The sequence below is a fragment of the Cariama cristata genome, unplaced genomic scaffold (genome assembly GCF_000690535.1).
Source record: "Cariama cristata isolate BGI_N322 unplaced genomic scaffold, ASM69053v1 scaffold22805, whole genome shotgun sequence".
NCBI classification, from domain to species: Eukaryota; Metazoa; Chordata; class Aves; order Cariamiformes; family Cariamidae; genus Cariama; species Cariama cristata.
Window position 1 is genome coordinate 36,210 of NW_009617309.1, and position 20,187 is coordinate 56,396.

Here is a 20,187-nt window from a genome sequence, read left to right on the forward strand (position 1 = left end):
CTTAGGATGCGAAGTACCAAAGCACTTCACTCTCGGACGCTGCCGCTTCAGCTGGCGGTGTGCTGTCATGGAACGCACTGTGTAACAGCTGTGTTAGCGAAAGCACTGGGCTGTCCGCATGATGAAAGGTGGCAAGTGTACATCTGCGTATCATACGTTAGTTCACAACAGAACTGTGTCGTGAGCTGTTCTGGAAATGATGTACCTTGCCTCCTCTGTCTGTTTGAGTGTCCATGCAATTTCATTTTAAATGACAATTTCTAGATAGTACAAAACAGTATCAGTTTCGTGTTGCCTATTATTTAGAGATAGCCCTCCCCTATTTAATGCTGTCACCTTTTATAGTGAGACAAATAAGCAGCTGAGATAATTGAATGTCAATGATAAGGGATGTATTTTTTTTTGAAAGTCATGTGCAATCTACTTCTGGTTTGGGATCACCATTTTTAAAGCTCGGGCTTCAGCCAAAGGTTACTAAGTACCATCTGCAGTTATTTTTTAACTGCAAATCCATATTTATATATTAAAATGTGATGGTAGCAGGTTGTGAGTGAGTAGATGATTACATGGTGATTTTTCTGTGCTTGAGCTGTTCAGATCTCTAAATTTCTGGTTGATTTTTATAATCAGTGGTTATGCTTTCCCCACACTGCCAGTGTTAATGCACAGTGCTGTACAAAAGCCATTTTACACACGTGGAGACTTAGGATAGTTTTATAGTATTTTGAGGTGTTTATTTAAATACTAGTTTGCAGTTAGGGCTAACCTAGTATGTGAAAAATAAAAAAGATCATTTTGTTGGTTGGTTTTTTCTCCTCTGCCTATATGTGGCCGCATCTATGCAATGTATCTCTGATTTAGACTTTAATCAAGAGCCATGAATTTTAATCAATTAAAAGTAAAAGATGCATGGGAAATTGCTCATTACAGAGGGAGTTAGTTTGAGTAAAGGAATAGGTGTAGTGTGGACAGAGAGGATAAAAACTTCCCTTCCCTTGGGTGTCTTTTGTATCGGTATCTTGTTTGGGCATGAGAAGTTCGGTTCAACTGCCGGCACCCCTGCTCTTGGCTCGTTGGCGGCGAAACATCCTCTTGCTTTGCCACCAGCTCCCCGTCTATCCTGTGGAAAATCACTTAAGCAAGTTTTACATTTCTCCTTTTCCAATCAAATGGGAATACTGATACTAATTATACCCTGGTGGCATTAAGTCAGGGCGTAGGGTGCCCTGAGGTGAAAACCTTGGAGCCATATATTATTTATTTCCTCTTGTGCAGAGGGTTGTTCCCCAAGGCTGGAATGGAGATTATCAGTTTACAAAATGGCTGTTCTGATGGTAATAACTGGCAACTTCAGCTATCAACTTTGACGTCTGATGAACGGCAGCTCGGGGAAGAGAGGTTTCTCAATTCATTAACAATCCTGCAAAGCATGCTGGCCTCAGAAAATGGCTTGGTCTTTAAACAGGGGAAATCAATCACACCACTTGAAATAATATTCTCCTCATCATAAAGTGTCAAATCACCGTTTAATATAAACCTCTTCCATTTTAATTTTTCTGCACTATTTTTAGGAAAGTGATGTGTGTTGCAGAATTTAGCAGCTCGGTGTTCTCTGCCAAGCTAGATGAAATTCCCTCTACAGAAGCTAAGGGGGTGGGTGAGGGGAACAAATAGAATTTAGACCATGTCTGGGGTAGGATACTTCCAGAAAGGGTCCTCGGGAACACAGTGAAATGTTCCCCAGGAGGGACTCTGCATCCCCTTCCTTTTCGGGGAAGGGGTGGACCTCCTCTGGGAGGCTGTCCCTCTGTTCCTCAGCCGGGTACAGGGCACGTCTGAGGGGCAGGGCTCACACCGAAGCTGCACGGCGTTAGTGCAGTTCAATTCGGGATCGTATTCAGGGGGCCTTATGGGCGTTTAAACCCATTTTTCTGGCTGCAGCAGTCCTTCTGGTTAGCAAAAGTGCCTGTGATTTGATAAACCAGAGCTGTGTCTTCACATGTATTTTCTGGCTACAGAGCTTGTCTGAATAAAGTCTCCCAAAGAAAAATGACCCAACTGGCTCTGAAAAAAGAAAAAGAAAAAAGAAAAATAAAGGGCTGAAATCTGGGACACTTGGTCTAAGAAACGTAGCGCCATGGGAATTTCTGTCAAAGTGGAGGAGAAGGCTGAGAGCCGGCTGCTGTGCAGTAGCGGAAGGTACCCGCAGGACGTATGGCAGAGGGTGCTCTCCCCTCCCTCGCAGCCTGCTTGGGCACTGTGCGGTATGAGGGCTGAACCAGACAGGTGGATTTTTCAAGCCTATTCCCAGTTTACAATTTATAACTTCTTTGTATGATGGGAAGACTTCCATTGCCTTCTTTTATATCCTGTATATATGGTGAATTGCTGATTCTTTCTTGTGATGTCTTGTATGTGGTCTTCTGTCTAAATGAGGTATCAGAGCAAGAACTGTCTGTCTCTCTGGAGAAAACCAAGCAAGCAAGCAAACGACCCTCACCCAGCCCTTCTTCTGCAGAAATGTGTGATTTACAGCGAGGAAACACTTCCTCTACTTCCAACAGCATGCCGTGGCATTCTAGTGATTTACTTTCTAGGCATATTGACAAACATTGTTTTACACTTGAGTTATCTTTAAAGCACAAGCGAAGAGGTAGCTCTGAAATCATGCTCAGGGCTTCCCTCTCCTCCTGCTGGGATTTACACACAAGAGCACCTCTTCATGGCCAGAGCAGCAGAGACGGGTAGTGAAGACAAAAAACCAAGGGGAACATGTTGTTTATCCATTGCTACAAGCAAATCATTGGTGATTGCGCCAGATCTAGCTTTGCTTCCATGTCAGTGCTTGGAAGATGGTAAGGAGATCAGGAAAACCGGGAGGGGGGAAGCCTTAAAGAGCATCCGTGTTTTCTCAGAGGCTAAGAAGAGACTATTAGAGACTGTAATGGTTGGCAGAGAGACACGGTTCAAATAGTTGTTCTTAAAAATGGGGTTGCCAACTCTACCTCCAAGCAAGATACAATCTTCATCTGCATTCTCCCATGGACACGACTGCAGCCTCGACATTTGATTTCATCGTTTCCTGAGCATTGCTGATTAAAGCTGCTGCAGTTGTGGTTATTCTGCAGCTATCTGCAAAGCTGAAAAGCTGTCATCTATGTTTTTGCTTGCCTGTGCTCTGCATACGGATTGTTGCTCTGCTCAGGACTGGTGGGGTCTTACCGCTGTGCAGGTGTCAGAACGCTGCGAGCTCTGTCCAGGGTTCTTGCGAGTTTTCAGTTGATCTCATCATCCGCATGAATATGAATGCAAAACACGGAAATATATGTGTCACTTTCTCCTTTCCAGGTCAACGGTGACATTCCACCTCGATTAAAAAAGAGTGCCCATGAAATAATCCTGGATTTCATCCGATCGCGACCTCCATTAAATCCTGTACGTAATCCAGTGGGCTTCATTCCTAACAAAAGTGTGGCTTTTTAAAGCATGTTTGTGTCCAGGGGGTATGTTAAATATTACATTTTCTGACATGCGCTTTCAAAAATATTGTCTTCTGTATATAGAACGTGATCTCTTAAAAGAACAGTGTGTAATATCTTGCACCTACCAATTAATAGCTATTATCACCAGCAGCCCTTTATCTCTGGGAAATCATGATGAATTATGGAAAAATACAATCCTCTTTCCAATTCATGTGAGTTTTACAATTGAGTGCATGTAAAATCATATCACAGCACTGCACATTTTTATCCAAAAAAGTGTGAAATCTACTTTCAAGGAAGCACTGGTTTATATAAATACGATTATCTTTATATCCCAAGGCTTCAGCAAGAAAACTGAAACCAACCCCACCACGGCCACGCAGCCTTCATGAAAGGATACTGGAGGAGATCAAGGCAGAGAGGAAGTTACGTCCAGTCTCACCTGATGAGATAAGGCGTAGCCGGCTGGGTAAGCACATTGCGAGTTTTTACCTGCAGCATCCACAGAAAACTTCCCCCGTAAGAAGCGGCAATATTAGTGATCCTTGCAGATGTCGCGGAAGATAAATTTATTCGCATCCCTTCAGAGAAAAAAAGAACCTACAGGCTTTGCTAGGGCTATGCAATCTTTGTGCTATTTTAAAAACAAGATACTCAATGGTTCAGCTTGATTCCCTTCAAGTTTTTAGTGTAAGTATTAGATAAATTTAATGGCATTATATTGCTTGTTGCACGTGACAGTTAATGTTAGATTTGCTCAGAATGGAATGGGTATTGCTTCTCCCCAGTGCAGTATTCCTTACATATCTGCAAGTATTCTTTATGTGTCTGTTTGTAATTAATTTTATTCTCTTTGTTTCCTGTTGCTAGCATCATCAGCTTCCTTATTTTAATTTAAAGTCTGCTTTTATTTTGTTTGCTGAATCGATTGCTTTTATTTTGAATCTAAACCTTTGCTTCGTTTTCTAAGTTACAGAACATGTGTTTGTATATATTTTCAGTGGGCGAATAATTCAGACTTGCACTGCAAAGCATTTCATTTCTGCATTCAGTAACCCACTATGAAATTATACAAATACTATGCTTTCTAACAATCACCAATTTGCATTAGTTCAATGGTTCTGATGACAAAAGCATGATAAATAGTCTTACATTGTGACTTACGTTTCTTTAAGAGCACGGTATTTATCTGTATCAGAAAAACTGAGCTAGCTGGATTTTTGAAGAGCAAAAGTGGCATCTTACGGCTGAAAAGCATGCAGTAATCCTCATATGTGCTCCCTGTTGCTGCTTTTTGCAAAATATTTGTGCTTGCCACATCTGCTTAAAGGCACTGGTGCAGATTCAAGTGGGTTGTGACAACCCATTGTCTCCGGAGAAAAACAATTTCATCAGTCTTGCTTTCTTGAATTGTTTTTGAAGTGCTTGGTAGAGTTTGGTGAATGCTGGAGTGCATTTTTAAAAGCATGTTCTGAGTGTTGTTTCTTTGGACCTTCCAGTTTCTGGTTTGGATTCAGTTTATGCTTGCTGTATCAATTAAGGCTTCTAATAGGCCTAGACATTTTTCCAAGTGTAGGAAGCATGTAAAAACGTGGAACGATTCCTTACTTTGCTTTCAAACATTCAATTTCAGTGTTTTAAATGTTCTCCATCTGGGAATTATCACGTCCTCTCAGGGGCAGCAAATTTGATCTAATAGATCTTTAAAATTTCTAACTGATATAAATGACATCAAACCCATTTAGTAAACAATTTCTAAAAACAATGTTAAATTTTGGAGTGTTACTGGCTAGGACTTCCTGGACTGATGTCAGGGCAAGGCCTCCAATGAGGGATACCTATCTTCCAGCAATTCTTCATTTTTTGTTAAAGCATTAAATTTTTGAGTTTTGGAACTGTGGTAATTCCCCTTCAGTCCAGTGAATTGTTTGGATTAAATGCCATATTACTGGAGGTGTAAAAGGCGATGCACGCAAGTTTTATTTCCCAAGTGTTTGCTGCTGGTATGAAGAAGAAAAAAGAGCAAAGGCCTTGAAGATAATTTTTTCTTATGTGGAAATACGAGGTTTTGTTCTTTCTCGCATTGAAATGGTCGTTATGTCCAAAGTTCCTTTTAGAATAGAATGTGTTTGTGCGGAATTGGGAATGGAGTAATGCTAGTGACATTCAGTGTGGTACAAATAGATCTGCTATAGCGTTTAGATGACAGCTGAATGTAATGTAGTGTAAGAACGTGTAAGGTAATGAGGTTTAAGGACTATACATTTCAGTAGAAACACCATGTGGGACACTTGCACCATCTGGACAAACATATTTGTTGCTATTAAAAAGAAAAAAAAAAAGCGTGTTAAGAGTGAAGTATTGGGGCGCATGAGGTACGTTGCACATGTCCCAGAGTTACTGCTTGTTCCTCAGTTCATAGCAGTCAAGAGCACAACTAGGCTTGACTGTTGGGGTGAGGGGGGCTGTTTCCCAGCAGCCATGGGCTTCGTCCCTCTCCTCTGCACAACACGTGCCTGCAGGTAAGGTCCTCTCTACCCTGAGCTGCCATGGGGAAAAAGCCATCCGGTGCCTGGCCGCTCTCAAGCTGAACCTTCTTTGGAAAAGGTAATTTAATCTTGGCAGAGCAAAGGGAGGGGTTTGAGTAGAGGAACTGGAGCGAGCTTTCAAGTGACCGCATAAAATCATCAAAGTAAGCTATTGAGACAGACACAGCCTTGAGGTACGTGTCCTTTTAATTAAAAGCATGGATTTGTGACTTGAGCAAGTTGAGCTAATGGGAGCTAATGTACGTGTTTTGTCAACCTTCGGTTAGGACTCAGCATTAGGTGATAAACACCCTTACGCTTTTCAGTGTATTTGCCTTTATGCTAAGTTTGGAGGGGAATTTAGATACTGTTTCTGTAGCTGTTATCTGTGGCTGATGTTGTCTTGTTAATGAGCTACAGGAAAAACACCCTGACTCCCAAATTTGGCTCCGAGTCGGCCACCTACTGCCTTCGCCACGTAGATGTATTCTCATGAGCAAAACTTGTCCCAGCACAACCTTTTTTTAAACATCATTTAATGCAGTGGTCTGTGTGGCTGCCAGGCCCTTTCCTACCAGTTTGCATGTTTATCGCCTGTCAAGTAAGACAGATAAGCTGAGGTCTGCTTTGATGCATTCTTGTACATTCTTGTTGCTGGGCTTGGCTTGCTTATTTGGATTAGTGCACTGAAATCTTGTTTTCAGTTGAGAAATATTTTGAGTGCCTGCTCCCTGAATTACACCATTTAATTGGAAATATAGATAGGTCTTTCCAGAAATAAAGAACATCTGAGCACTTCCTTATCTAGGAATAAAAAGTTTAGAGGCCCAGAAAGAAGAGAATAATATTATGGATACGTTTTAAAGGCAGAGTCCACCTAAGGTTTTTAAAAATAACAAGAATCGGCGCAAATCACACTGTGTTCGGCCTTTTTTTCCATCCTCTTTAAGGAAACTACTGCTGAAGCTTAGCTTGAGTGTCTCTCTTTATTAGTTTAATTATAATCATTGGAGATTATGCTTAAAAAAAATTAGAAATATCTTTATTTCAGGTCACTGAAACTTGTGTGAAATGTGGCTTTGTACTTTCAGAATTTTTTCAGCCCTTTCTCTCCCCTCTCTTTCTTTTCCCTATCGCCTTTCTCTCTTTCATGGCATTTTAATTGAAAATATTCCATTTTTAAGATATTTGCCTTTTGGTTTGGTATTTGATTTATTGAATTCCAAAACTCTCATTCTACAACTATACAAATATATTTGTAATTGCTCTGTTTGCAAGTCCCATTTATGCTACTGTAGATTTCAGACTTTGAGCTTTACTACAGTAAAGCAATAGTACGTCTGACACATTTTGGATTTAGGCAACGGAATCCAAAATGTCTGAAGTGGAGTTAATATTTTGTTTTCATTACCTCTTTGCTTTTCTAATAGCTGAATTGTTTTCTTTTTGTTGTTTTTGTTTCTTTTTTACAGCAATGCGGCCACTTAGCATGTCTTACAGTTTTGACTTGTCAGGTAAAAGGTGCAACAACACCTGACGTGATTATTGTGCTTATTGTGAAATATGTTCCATCTGTTTGTTGAATTCCCATTTAAGAAAGAAACTTGAAGGGATTCTTCCAAGATATGGTCAGTGAAAATAAAAATTAAGATCAATTACTTATTAATACCTCCATTTCCCTTGCCACAAAAGGTTGCCTGGGTATAGGAAACAACTGTATTTCACCTGAAATAGAGTGTTGGCATCCTGTTTAAATAAATAACCAAAATGAGGTGGCCCAGAGCTATTCTAAACTCTGAAAAGGACTGCAGAATACAGTGTCACCTTCCAGTCTGATTTACTTATTTATTAATCTGACCTTTGTGTCTTTACATTCACTTTTTGATTAGACCATCTTTTGCAGTACTTCATTTCTCACGAGGATCCAAAAGCTAGTTTTGAACTTATCTAGCTTTCTAGATTTAATGAAATACACCTATGAGTACTAATCTAGAAAGGAACTGTCAAGTTCTACTGAGTGTCTTTACCGTAAATGCTTTGTGAGTTGTGAAATCAGAGACCTTCACTCAAAAGAGGCTAAACCTTCCTTCTTTACTGGTTAGCAAAATAAGTTGCTAAGGTTTGCGGATCATAGCTGATAGAGAGGATTCGAGAGATGATCCTTCATCAACTATCTAATAGCAAATTTAAAGTTTCCCCTTGGTGGGCCTTTAATTAGAATGTGCAGTAGCTGTATGAACACGTTCTACTTCAGAGACTGCAATGTCATGAGACAAGAGAGTTTGTGCCTACTAGCCAGAAAATAAATTCATTCCTTCCTCAGCGTACGCTACCTTTCCAGGATGCTCAGGCCCAAAGACTCCATCATTGAGGCTGGAAATACTCTACATTACCCTCAAAAGTTTGTCTGCTGAGGAGAGCTCTTATGCTAGCTCTTCCCTAATTTCCCCTGGGTGACTCCTGAGAAAAACAGTGTCCAAATGAATCTGTGCTCTCATTTTGTGAAGAAGCAACTGCAGCTGTATCCTCCCCCCTTCCTTCCAGTTGCAGGTCGAAACACCTCATCTGGGGTTTCTGCAGAGTTTTCATCCTCTGTTTCTCCAGGCACCCTTTAACCTCATGTGGTTATTTTCCCCATAGAAAGGCATAACTGACATGCTAGCGTATTGTGAACTAGAAAGACCATATAGAAGTTTTTTGATTGCCATAATTTAAAAAATGCAATAGTTTGGTAACGTGGGAGTGAAGTTCACAAGGGACCTACCTGTGAGCGTGGCTGAGCCACGTAACAGCTTACCGCTGTCCAGAGACAAGGAGGGGCTCTCCCTGCTCCCACTCCCCCCCAGGGATGTGATTCCTCCTCTGTACCAGTCCTGCTCATTTATTCACAAGATGACCTGGTTAAACGCATGTAACCCAGGAACAAGTTCTTTTTTTTTTTTTTTACCAGGTTGGTTTTCTGCTCTTCTAGTGATTTAAACCTGCCTTCTATCTGATGAGGTGATGGGAGAGCGGGCTGAGGGCAGGGGATGAGTGTGGCTGGATGGGAGGAAGGCAGAGGCCCTCCCTGTCAGCAGCGCTGACAAGCTGTTAACCCAGCTCAAGCCCTTTTCTGAAACCTTACACTCAGGGCGTATTGTACAGCTACTACAGCCATCTGGTGGGATTCAAATTATAGATGTACTTGGTATCATGTTTTCCTCCACTGAAAGCTGAAGGGGCCCCAGGGATTCGGATAATAGCATGAGCGGGCAAACTTCCATTTTCAAATAGTATTGCTACTTTCAGATATGCCAAAAGTTCCTTCGGTTTTAAGACTATAAAACTGAATGCACCAGTGGCCACTGAAAGGGAAGTGTTCAGATCTGTCGTCCTACATGTGTCTGTCTGCTTCTTCTTTTGCCTTTTATTTCTAAGAATCCTGAGACATCTTCATTTGTTTAAATCCAAACAATATTTTGTAAAAATTCCCTTCATAATCCATTAATTCGTTACCATAATGTTTTTATTTTAAAGAGGTTGCTTCATAACAATCTGTACTGTACTTGGATTTGCTCCTTTTGACTGACCACCGAAGAACTCTTCCTGTTTTCTTTATCCATCTTCCAAATGTGATTGGTTTTGTTTTTTCAAGTCGTGTGGGTCTCAGCAAGTAGTATCATATGGTGTGACTGAGTGATCTGATAAATTGTCTTTAGAAGTAAATTCAGGATGATTAAAACGTTCCAGTTAGGTAGATGTGAGGCACCAGATGAGCAGTACAAATGAATTGGATGTGTTGGGATGTCGATAGTAAGCAGATAAGCAGTAGTTTTGAATGTTGTTGCTTTGTGTGCTTCTACTTTTTTCATTATTTTGGAGGCAGGGAAGCTATACCGTGCTTTCATCACTGTTTCAACACACTTGCTTTTTCACCGCTTTCATTGCTCTCTGCTTGGGGGAATTGCTGTCATGAAAAAAAAAAAACACGAAGCAGCTGAAAAAGAGAAGTGTTTCCTACTGAGTGCTAAAGGACAGGTGCAGGCTTATAGTATGCTTGCTGTCTGCGACTGACCAGTTCCGAGAAGACTTTTGCTGTAATTGCTATGTCACGCTGCCCAGCTCCATGCGTCTGCCTGCTGTTACCCTGAAGAGGAGAAGGAGGGGTGCCTGGGACCTCCTTTTACACTGCTGTTTCCTACTGGTAGGATGGACGGAGCAAGCGGCAGCCACCTGTAATGAGAGTAATCCAAGAGGTACTCAGGTATCGACTAGGGAACAGGGCAGTCATTGCCTGCTCCCTCTAATAGAAAAGTAACTTAAAAGCAGCTTAATTTCGATGCGCTGTGTTGAATGGAGCTCAAAAGATCAGTCATTCCCATGCTTAACACTCAAGTTCTTACCTCAAAGCTGTATACGTGGCTGCTATGAAGTTGGTACTTCAGAAAGAGTTTGTACAATTTGGAGGTCGGGGGGTGCTGTGCAGGGAGAGAAGAAAAAGGAAACTGAAACATTTAACCCCAAATTTCACGGGGATTATTCCTGTTGTTCCCAACCCTGTGAGGTGATGGGTATCATGGTTGGCTTTACACGATCTGTGCCTCAGACCAGTGTGAGGAAGGAACTCCACCAGGTCCTGGTAATCTCTTAGTTTACATAACACAGTAATAAATGTGATGCAGGCACCAGCAAAAGACTGGCAGTTTGGTATACTGATTTATTAGTTCTCAGGTTTTACTTCAACATCTAAGTCTATTGAAAGGAACAGCACATCTCTGTTACCATCATTCATTATATAATCTTTCCCAGTATATTATCCTCATCATAACTACCAAAAAGTAAACCTGTATTAATTCTGCAAATCCATTTTATCCTTCTTTTAAACTCAGTGTCAAAATTATAAGGTTGGGGAGTGCATTTGCTGTATAGAACAAAATGCAGGTTTCTGTTGTCATTATTTGCCAAGGAGAGCGGGTTAGGAGGCAGACAGCATATGGTTACATGACTGCTGTGGTTTGCATGTAATCTGTGGTCTGCTTAATTCCTTGTTTCGTAAGAGACGTAATCTTACATGTAAATAAAGGCGCATTTCGTATTATCCTAGGGTGGGTCTTTTTTGTCTCCCCCTTCTTAAGGCTAGTCAGGGAAGGCCAACACAAAGATCAAGAAATCAAATCAAGACCATCTTTCATTTGCCTCTTGTAATGACAGCTTAGAAGAAACTCAAAAGAAACCAAATACATTCATCCAATTTGCATGTACTGTTCATCGTACTTGCTGCCTGAAAACACAGAGAAATGACACTCTCCCACTGTGTTTGACGCTCTAATAAAATCTTAACCCCAGGGTGTTACTCACGCAAACCTTTTTTTAATATCCTTTGAATCGTCTTCAAAACATTTAGATGTTCTATGAAGCTAGAGATTGTGAAGTACTATCCATTTTAAAAAAAAAAAAATTAGGTTTTTGTTTCAAAGAATTGTCCATGAATTTTTTCTGTCATATTCATTTTTATAAGCATCAGTCTACTGATTGTTTCTGACTTAGTCCTGATTAATTTTGTCTTGTTTATGATGATGTATGATTATTTGCTACCCAGTAATACTGCTGTTGCCTGAGTATATCACTAAAATAGCTTAAACTAAGTAATAATTTTTTGGACTGTATCTGCTAACAAATTCTGGTTTTAATTTTGCAACAAGTTATTTTTGTTGAAATCTGTTTGCTGAAACTGTAAAATTCCATGATCCTTAAATGATGACAATCCATTTATTCATGTACATCGAGTACTGTAAGTGCAGGAATGATAAACTGAATTTAAGCACGATTGACAAAACGGATTTTATAAATTGGATGGTTTTCTAATTTTACTTTTTTGGGTTTTTTTAATTCTTTAGGGCTTGCAAGTTATAAAAACTCCATATTTTTTTTTCTTTAGTGGAAAGAATGGTGATAAATGACATTTCCTACTAAAGAGCCCTTCAAAACAAATACTGTGTTGGGTTGTCTTCTCAATTCACCTAAAACCTCTCTGGTATTTCAAGAAGACTTATAAACCAACATATGAACAACTCAACAATATGTATGAACAGCTCACACATGTGTGAATTTAAATAACAACTGGTATAGGCTTTGTAGGTAGTGATTGGCTACATAAAGTACCTCCAAAATGGATCAGAAATTTCCATTTTTGGGGCCTAAAGAAATTGGGCCTAAATTCTTAGAAAACAAAACAAAGCAAAACCCCAAACAAACAAAAACAAGAACAAAACCAACAAAAAAAAAAAAAAAAAAAAAAAAAAAAAAAAAAAAAAAAAAAAAGAAAAAAAACAATTTATGATGTACCCTGGCTATCCACTCCATCACCTCCCACAGTGCTAGGGGATGTCTGGTGGATGTTCCCTCTTATTTCCTTTCCCCAGACCTAGCGTGTGTTTTATTTTTTGGGAGGAGGGCAGTAGTGTTGGTATTCCCGTCACTCATCCTGCCAGTGAGTCCAACAGCGCTTAGGGGCCATTCTTCACCCTCCCTGCCATCACCCAGGGAGTTTTTGGGAGAAGGGACCCCAGCCACCTCTGGCTGCTGCGTTGGTGGAGCTGGGGCTGCGTCCTTGGACCGTCTGTTCGGGAGCCGTCCTGGGTGAGCAAAAGACAAATGAAAGGTTTTTCTCTTGCTCGTTTGGGAAACCCTGAGCTGCTTCAGTCTACTGCATGCCAGCTAATTATGAGGTCTCAAGACGTGGTATTGGCAGGAGGGAGGTCAGGCAGTTCGGGTTTTGTTTTCCTGCTGTCGCTTTCTGGGATTGTGTTGAGCAGCCCTTAGAGCATGAATGCATTTGATGTGGAGGATGCCCATGCCGTACTCAGAGAAATCTAGGAGGGAAAAAACCCCATGACCTATGAGCCATGGTGCTAGTCAGGACACCCATTAGCAAAGCCTTTGAAGATAGGAACTAAGGGTTAGAGAGTCTAAGTCTTTGATTGCAACTCTTTGTAGGGAGGACCTGAAGGCAGTAATAACACTGTAGTAGGCAGATTCATAGGCGTGGAATGTCACCATGACTTTAATAGCCCAAATAATCGCCTTTTCTTGTACTCCCAGTTGAAGGTATGATTTATAGAGGAACTATAATACATCCCCCATCCTTTCTAGCTCAGTATCCAGCATTTAGCAGTAACCTCATTAATTCTTTAAAATATGTATTGATTTAACTTACTCCTTTTCAATAGCTGCTCCAGTGAGAATGTCGTAAAACAGACCTACTGCTGCAACTGAGGCTTTGTCTAGACTGTGTAGTTTTCATTTGCCTAGTCCAAGAACAACTTTTATCCATGCAAATTGTGTTGTAGCAGCAGTGACCGTGTCTGTTTATACAGGACAACTATGTAAGTAACTCCAAATGGTGTGTGAGTACTTACATTGCTGGCACCAGGAATATCTGGGTGATATTGTTTCTCTGTCATAGTCCTCCCGGTAACCTAAGGTACAAGTCATTTGACCTTCTGTGCCTCTTTTCACCGTGTATAAAAATGGGAATAATAACTTGTCATTACCCTAGCCTTAAAATACCTGGAGGTACTTTGTTATTACAAGGCTGGGGAAGGAGTCCTATAATTACATGGGCAGAAAAACACATTTGTAGAAAGACCAGATGCTTAGGCATACATGCAAATGGGAGATTAAAAGCTTCTCTTCCTTCTCCCTCCGACATAATTTTCTTCAGATTGGAATGCCGCGCTTTGTACTTTCACAGGGATAAAACTGATTTATCAGACCAAACTCTAAGCTCTCCTAAAATATCAAAGCCTAGGTCATTATCTTAATGTCTAAGCTAAGCTAGGCTAAGCACAGCAGACCCAATGCTTACAGTATCCGAGATGCATCTTCATTGCACACTGGCAGAAATCCCAAGTAATTTACTCAGTGGAGTTACATTCTTGTAAAGCTCCTGTAGATGAAAATAGAGCTGGAGCCTCATGTTTCTGCTGTCACATGAAGATTTGACATCACAGATGTATTTTTAATACAAATGACCATGCAAACCTAAGAATTGTGCATGTTTTTGATGAATGCTAGTCATTTAGCTCATTTTCCTTCCTTTTCTGTATACTGCAGAATGAAGGGTAATTCTGTCCTCACAGGAAAAACTAGGCTAACTCCATGCTAAACCTCCTCATTTCTGGGTGGCGTTGTCTTCAGATTCACTGGAAATGCACTTGTCCGGATACGGTTGTGCATTCTTCTGACACTTGTTATATGGTTAATTATAGACTGTAAGTTGAAGGAAGAATATTTTCAGGTTTAACACAGGATTTTTTTTTTTTTTTAAAGTTGATTGGTGTTGGTCTAAGGTTGATTTTTAGTATCGTGCACTGCTGCTTTTTCCACTGCTTTCATTCTTTCATATTGCTTCTGTACCACAAGCCATTGCCTGTAGTTCTCTGAGCAGTGTGTTGCTAAAGTGAAATAATTGCACACACGTAACTATCACAATAATTTTTTTTCCTTTTGTGTGTATTGCCTTAACAGTAAGATTTGAGAAGGCAAAATAAAAATTAGGTCCAAACACCAATTGTTCTGTTTCTTTTGCTAGATGTATCTACGCCAGAGGCTGGAAGAAAATTAGTGGATGCCTCTGTAGCGAACGGTGGCCCGGCACCACAAGGAAAGCAGAATGGGGCCACGCAAGTGACAGTACAACGCAAGAGACTCCTTAAGGCTCCCACGTTGGCTGAACTTGACAGCTCAGATTCAGAGGTAAAAAAATCAGGACACAACTTGCTTCTCGGTTTGTCAGAATTGAATCTTATTCCTTAATTTGCTGAATTTACGAGCTGAGCAGCGACTTTGCAGATGATCATCTGAATTTTCCATGACTGCTTTGTTCAGCCCACAGAACATCAAAAATATTAGATCAGACCTCAAAAATTAGAATATTCTTTTCAAAGGTTAAATGCTGATTTTGGCCTTAAACCCACAATTTACTTATTTTTCTAAATGCCTAGTATCTATCTACAGCATATACATAGCAATTATGTTTTTGGGAATGCAGGCAAATGTGTGGCACCCTTCTGGCACCCATGCCAGAGCTGTCACTAAAGGACTGGGATGTGAGGCCAGCCTCACCGTACCAGCTGTTACATAAAGAGCATCGGCTGTGCCAGAGGGGCTGCAGCTTGCTGCAACTGTCAGTGCATTAGTTTGCAATATAGGCTTGGGAAGTAACACCCAGCAAATGTTTCACAGATAGGGTCAAACAAATACCACTTAGGTGAAGAAACAACTTTGAATCCATCCTCTCTCAAATTGAGATTTAAAGATCTAAAAAAGCATAAAAAGGAGGAAAGCTTAAAAAAGCTCTCTGGCTTAAAAGCTGCATTATATATGATCCTGAAGAAGTACCGACATTACATCCTCAAGAATGAACTTTGTCTTTTGGACCAGTAATAGTATAAACTGCGTTTGGACCTTTCTGAAAGTTAAGCTGTCTGGAAAGCACATACAGGCAGGGTTTGTTCCCAGAGGCTAATTTTAGCCTGGGGAAGGCAGTCTTCCCTGGCTCTCTTTCTCTCTAGTAAATGGGGAAGGAGGGGTTTCCTGACAGGGCACTTACAAAGGCGTCTAGGCTGAAAGACAGGAAGCTGGGGAGAAATACATGTGGGGAGAAATTTATCTCTTTGCATACTTTCTTGATCTCTGAAAGGTTGGCTCTCTTTGTATTAGGGGTTATCCTATGGGTGACTTGTGTGTGTGCATAATTTGGTGCATCTGTTCTGAAAGCAGAAGAGATTTGCATTCTGAAATCTCTCAGCAGTCTTTAAAATTACAATAGAGGCTATATGAGGTTTTGTTGATATGAATGAAGCTGAGCAGGATGCAGGAATATTAAGACCTGTCAATGAGAGTTGGATCTTGAACTTGCAGCTTCCCAGCTTGTAGCTCCGTGCATCCTGAAGCTAATGCAGCATGATATTTCACATGGAAAAATGAGCAGAAGTCAGTAAAAGAAAATTCTGTAAAGTGATTCTTGTAGGAGGGAAAAATAAGATGTCTGACTGTGACTGTTGATTAGGGAATACTGTGTAGGCAAGCAAAGTCATATAGAATAAGCTCTGGAACATACAGCAGAAGATGAACTGAAAATGAATCAGTGACATCGAGCTGTCACAGAGAACAGACGCGCTACTGGTTTGAGTCAACAGAAGTAGCTGGTGAAGCAATTAAGACTATTAAAATGCTCAGCAGAATACTGGTTGGGGCTCGGGAACAGTGCTAAAGTAGAGTAAATAAACAAACAGAAGGGAGTTTGGGTGAAGTTTTCCAAGCTGACAAAGGGGGTGGAACACAGAGCGTTTGCAGAAAGTGAAGATCGCTGTGTCAAAACATCTCATTTCGTTCCTGACTTTTACTTTTTATGTAACACACAGAAGAGCGCGTGTGTTGTCCTGATTGGCTATAAATCACTCGGCCACCTCTTTGCCTGCAATTTGAATTGGGCTTAACCTATTTAGAGTTACTCCCTGGGAGTTAAATTATGGCTATGTTATGCCCTAAATTACAGACTGCGAATTATCTGCACTGCTGAGCTGTGGACCTCCAAATGAGCTATGATGCAGACGCATTTTCTTCCCCCTGCATCCCCTTTGTTCTTCTCTCGGCTGTGTTGTGGTGCAGACTATGCCCCAACACTCCGTGTTACCAACCAGAGGTGAAAGGGAAGGTCTGATACAGCCCTACACCCATGTGCTGGCAAGGATGAATATGACACAAACCGTTCCTGCTTTCTGTCCTTGCTTTTTTCTGATTCGCCACTAGAATCACAATTCCAGAGGGGAAGCAGGATGTGCCATTTTGCTTTGCGTGGCTGAGAGAAGTAGCAGTGTAATAGTGATTTTTGATACAGATATAAAAATGGTGTCTTCCTGTTGAAACTACAGCTGTCCAGACAAAAATCGTGTCAGTAAGATGTTCAGATGTTTTAAGGTGATGCCTTTAAAGCTGCAGCTTTCTCAGGACATGTAAAATTCTACTTGTTTAGCACTCTGTGGAGAAGTGTGCAGTCCAGGATGCTGGGTTGATCCAACCTCAACTGTAAAATGTCAGATAGTCTACCATAATAGTCAACAGTTACTGTATTGATATGAAGAAATTCATACGATGGTTCATCAGTACTTCCTACACAAGTTTTCATTCTCAAAAAAGCCTTCCATGTTTGAGAAATTGTAAGGCAGTGATAGCATTTTCAGTACAAGTGTTTGTGCACAGAAAAAGTAATTTGAAATGACAAACCAGGAATACTTGTTGTCTTAGTAGAATGGTATGTCAAATTTAATGTACTCCTGGCTTCCATTCTCCCTGGGTTGGTTTTTTTTTTATACTTACTAATTTTTTATACTTAGCCATTGGCTCTGACAGTTCATTCCCTCTCATTCTTTAGAACAAGAAGTATGGCTCCTGGAATCTTTCTTGTAGGTCTTTACCATAGAGAAGCCCCTTACTCTCTGCTTTTGTCCATTTCTTTCACTCTGTTTTTTTCGAGACTCCTAGGCCCCTGGAATAGTCAGTGTTCATCCAATACTAATGAAATAACTAGAAACCTTTCACAAAAATTCGAGCAAGATGGAGACATCTGTGTGCTACCTAGTTTTGCAACATGAGACTGAGACATCACGTCCATCTCAAGTTCAGAAGGGGAATGAAGAGCAGTCAAGAGCTATTTCTTTCCATTGAAAGATGGCAATTAGCAAACTTAGATGGACATGTAAAATCTTTCTGTAATCCCTATTTTACAGTTTTACGTCAAAACATATATAAGCTTTTGACATTTTCAGTTGTGCATCTTGTTTTGTTTCTCTTCTCTCTGTGCCAGTGTTTCAGACACAGGAAAAATGGAAGAAAAAGGAGAACAAAAAAAAAACAGAAAAGCATGTAAATAAAATCAATGCATAGACTGTTGCTTCAATCATTATTCAATCTTTTATGACACTCTGCAGCATAAGATGCCAACAGCTGAAGCACACACAATTTGCGGTCAGGACTAGGTAGGGTCCCACAGAACAAGAGACTTCCCTAGAGCAAGGATTGCTTGGGTTGCGCTCCAGAGACAGCTGTTCCCAAGCTGCTCTTCAAAAAGTCCTCTCTGAAGCCCCGGCTGCTCCTCATTCATAAAAATACGTGGCACAGCACCATGGTTATGGTTTTTTAATTGACAGCTTACTTAGTTCTTCATCTTAGCTTGTTAGCTTCTCTGGCAATGGGAAGGTAATCTTCCACTCAGAAGAATTTGACTTCTACAAAGTGAAAGGTTTAGTAGTTCCCTTTGTAGAGAGGTTATTCTCCTTCACAAAATTTAAATGTTTATCTCTAGACTTGTGAACAGGGTTGTACCCCTTGTAAAGAACAGTGCATCCAATTGTCTTGCAAGTTCTCCAGTGGTCTTTTGAGGCAACCAAGCAGCATGAAGCAGTGATGTGCAAATCTGTCTGAGCTAGCTCTGTAGCTAAACTGTACTGGTTTCTGGAAGCAAAACAGCTGATGCAGCTAAATGTGCTTCCTAAACTTCCCTACAAGCTTCCCATCACAACTGTTTTGCGAGGTCACGCTTGATATGTTAAAGTGAACATAGTGGTTTGGGGTCCAAGCTGGTCTGAGTCCCGTTGCAGAATACCGTGTTGTGGCATGCACATGGGAACGGTATACGTCACAGTGTCCTCACATACAACGCGTACCCTTGGACTAAGCATAAAGTACGGATCGCCTGATGGGAATTTGTGGAGGCCTCAGTCCTGTGATGCATGGTGCTCATTGAGGTGACCCGGCCAGCTTTTCTCTCCTGACTTGCTGTTACCAAAGAAGGCAATCTGTCAGTCAGCGGTGGTTTTCCTGCTTGCAATTCACGTAACTAAGGAAATCTATGAGAGAGAAGCTCAGCCACTTGCTGGATTTTAGAGCAGGTCACTTGTTTGATCTGTAAATCTCGACAACTTAAGTGATGTAAGTCTCCTTGGTTAAAAGCATTCACATCAGAGCTAAAGCACATTCACACGCAGTCCTTCAACTCTGTTCCTTTAGGAGGCTCCTGTGATGATCTGTACCTTACTGGTATCTGGTGGCTGAAGACAGGTTTTAGGTGAAAGCAAAGGAGTTAATAATTTTGGTGGCATGACGCTTTAGATAGCTGGAAGGTGTTCGTCAAAGCCAGTTTCACTTTCATTCATCTTGCAGGAATTGCTCTTGGCTGTTGTGATGAAACGTGCTTCTGTAATGAATTAGTTTTCTTTTAAATACAGAAGAAAGGAGAAATGCACCAGGATTAGGGATTACAGAACAGTGCAGTGGAGATCAGATTAATTTCTCTTTACCCAAGTCACTTGTATGAGTGGCTCCCATTCCTTTGGAGACCAGAGAACTCCAAGTGCTGATGCCTTGCTAGTGCAAGGTATAAAGTTGAGTTAACGTATCTGCTGTAGCTGCAAATCCTTAGAAGTCCTTGAATACAATGAGGAAAATTAACAGGTTACAATGGATTCAAGCACCTCTCTTCTGATCTTGTTCTTTCATGCGATAGTTAAATACACTGAATTGTACCATTTACTCTAGTTTCTAAAAAAACTGAGCGTTGAAAAATCAATTTACTCATGCTGTGTAGAGTCAATGTTTTTCTTGGGACTTCTTCTGGGGCTTTGAGTGATTGAACGGTGCAAAATACCTTTGATAGCTTGTGATTTCTGTGTGCTAAGAAGCAGTAAGAGAAGAAAAAGCAGTTCCTGAGGAATTCTGTTTCTTTTCCTCTTGCCACATAGGAGGAGTCGGTGCACAAATCGGCAAGTAGCAGCAGCATCTCCCCCTCACAAGTGGAAGACCCCTCTCAAGAAGGCACCAGCAGCAGAAAGAGTGAGTTTTGATGAGAGAGCCTGGTGGCTGCTTTTACACACCTCTGTTGTCTTCTGGTCTGTAAACTTTGTCTGAAGCTTTTCTAGAAAACTGAAGCTGAGTGTTGTTAATGGAATAAATCTGGAAAGCTGAACCCTAGAAGCTGCTGAATAGGTCAAATGTGATTAACGATTGGAAAGCATTGGCCTCCACTATATGTGAAACATATATTGGCCTTCACTATCTTTGTGAAACAGGAGGTTTCTTACTTGAAGTTGGCGTGGAACTGTGGAGGAAGTCAAAAGGGTAGAGGGTAGCTTAGCTAT

The 20,187-nt window shown here is 40.8% G+C and overlaps 1 protein-coding gene across 1 annotated transcript in view; it reads left to right on the top strand.

The window, feature by feature from the left end:
• The window catches only part of SPIRE1 (spire-type actin nucleation factor 1), a gene marked incomplete at its 5' end in the record, with an annotated part of 45,535 nt that overhangs the window by 14,424 nt on the left and 10,924 nt on the right, over positions 1-20,187 (top strand). The window contains 5 exons of the mRNA XM_009700491.1: positions 3,349-3,435; positions 3,822-3,951; positions 7,483-7,524; positions 14,583-14,746; positions 19,792-19,882. Coding sequence (XP_009698793.1) covers positions 3,349-3,435; positions 3,822-3,951; positions 7,483-7,524; positions 14,583-14,746; positions 19,792-19,882 — 514 coding nt within the window. The remainder of the gene's footprint in view (positions 1-3,348; positions 3,436-3,821; positions 3,952-7,482; positions 7,525-14,582; positions 14,747-19,791; positions 19,883-20,187) is intronic.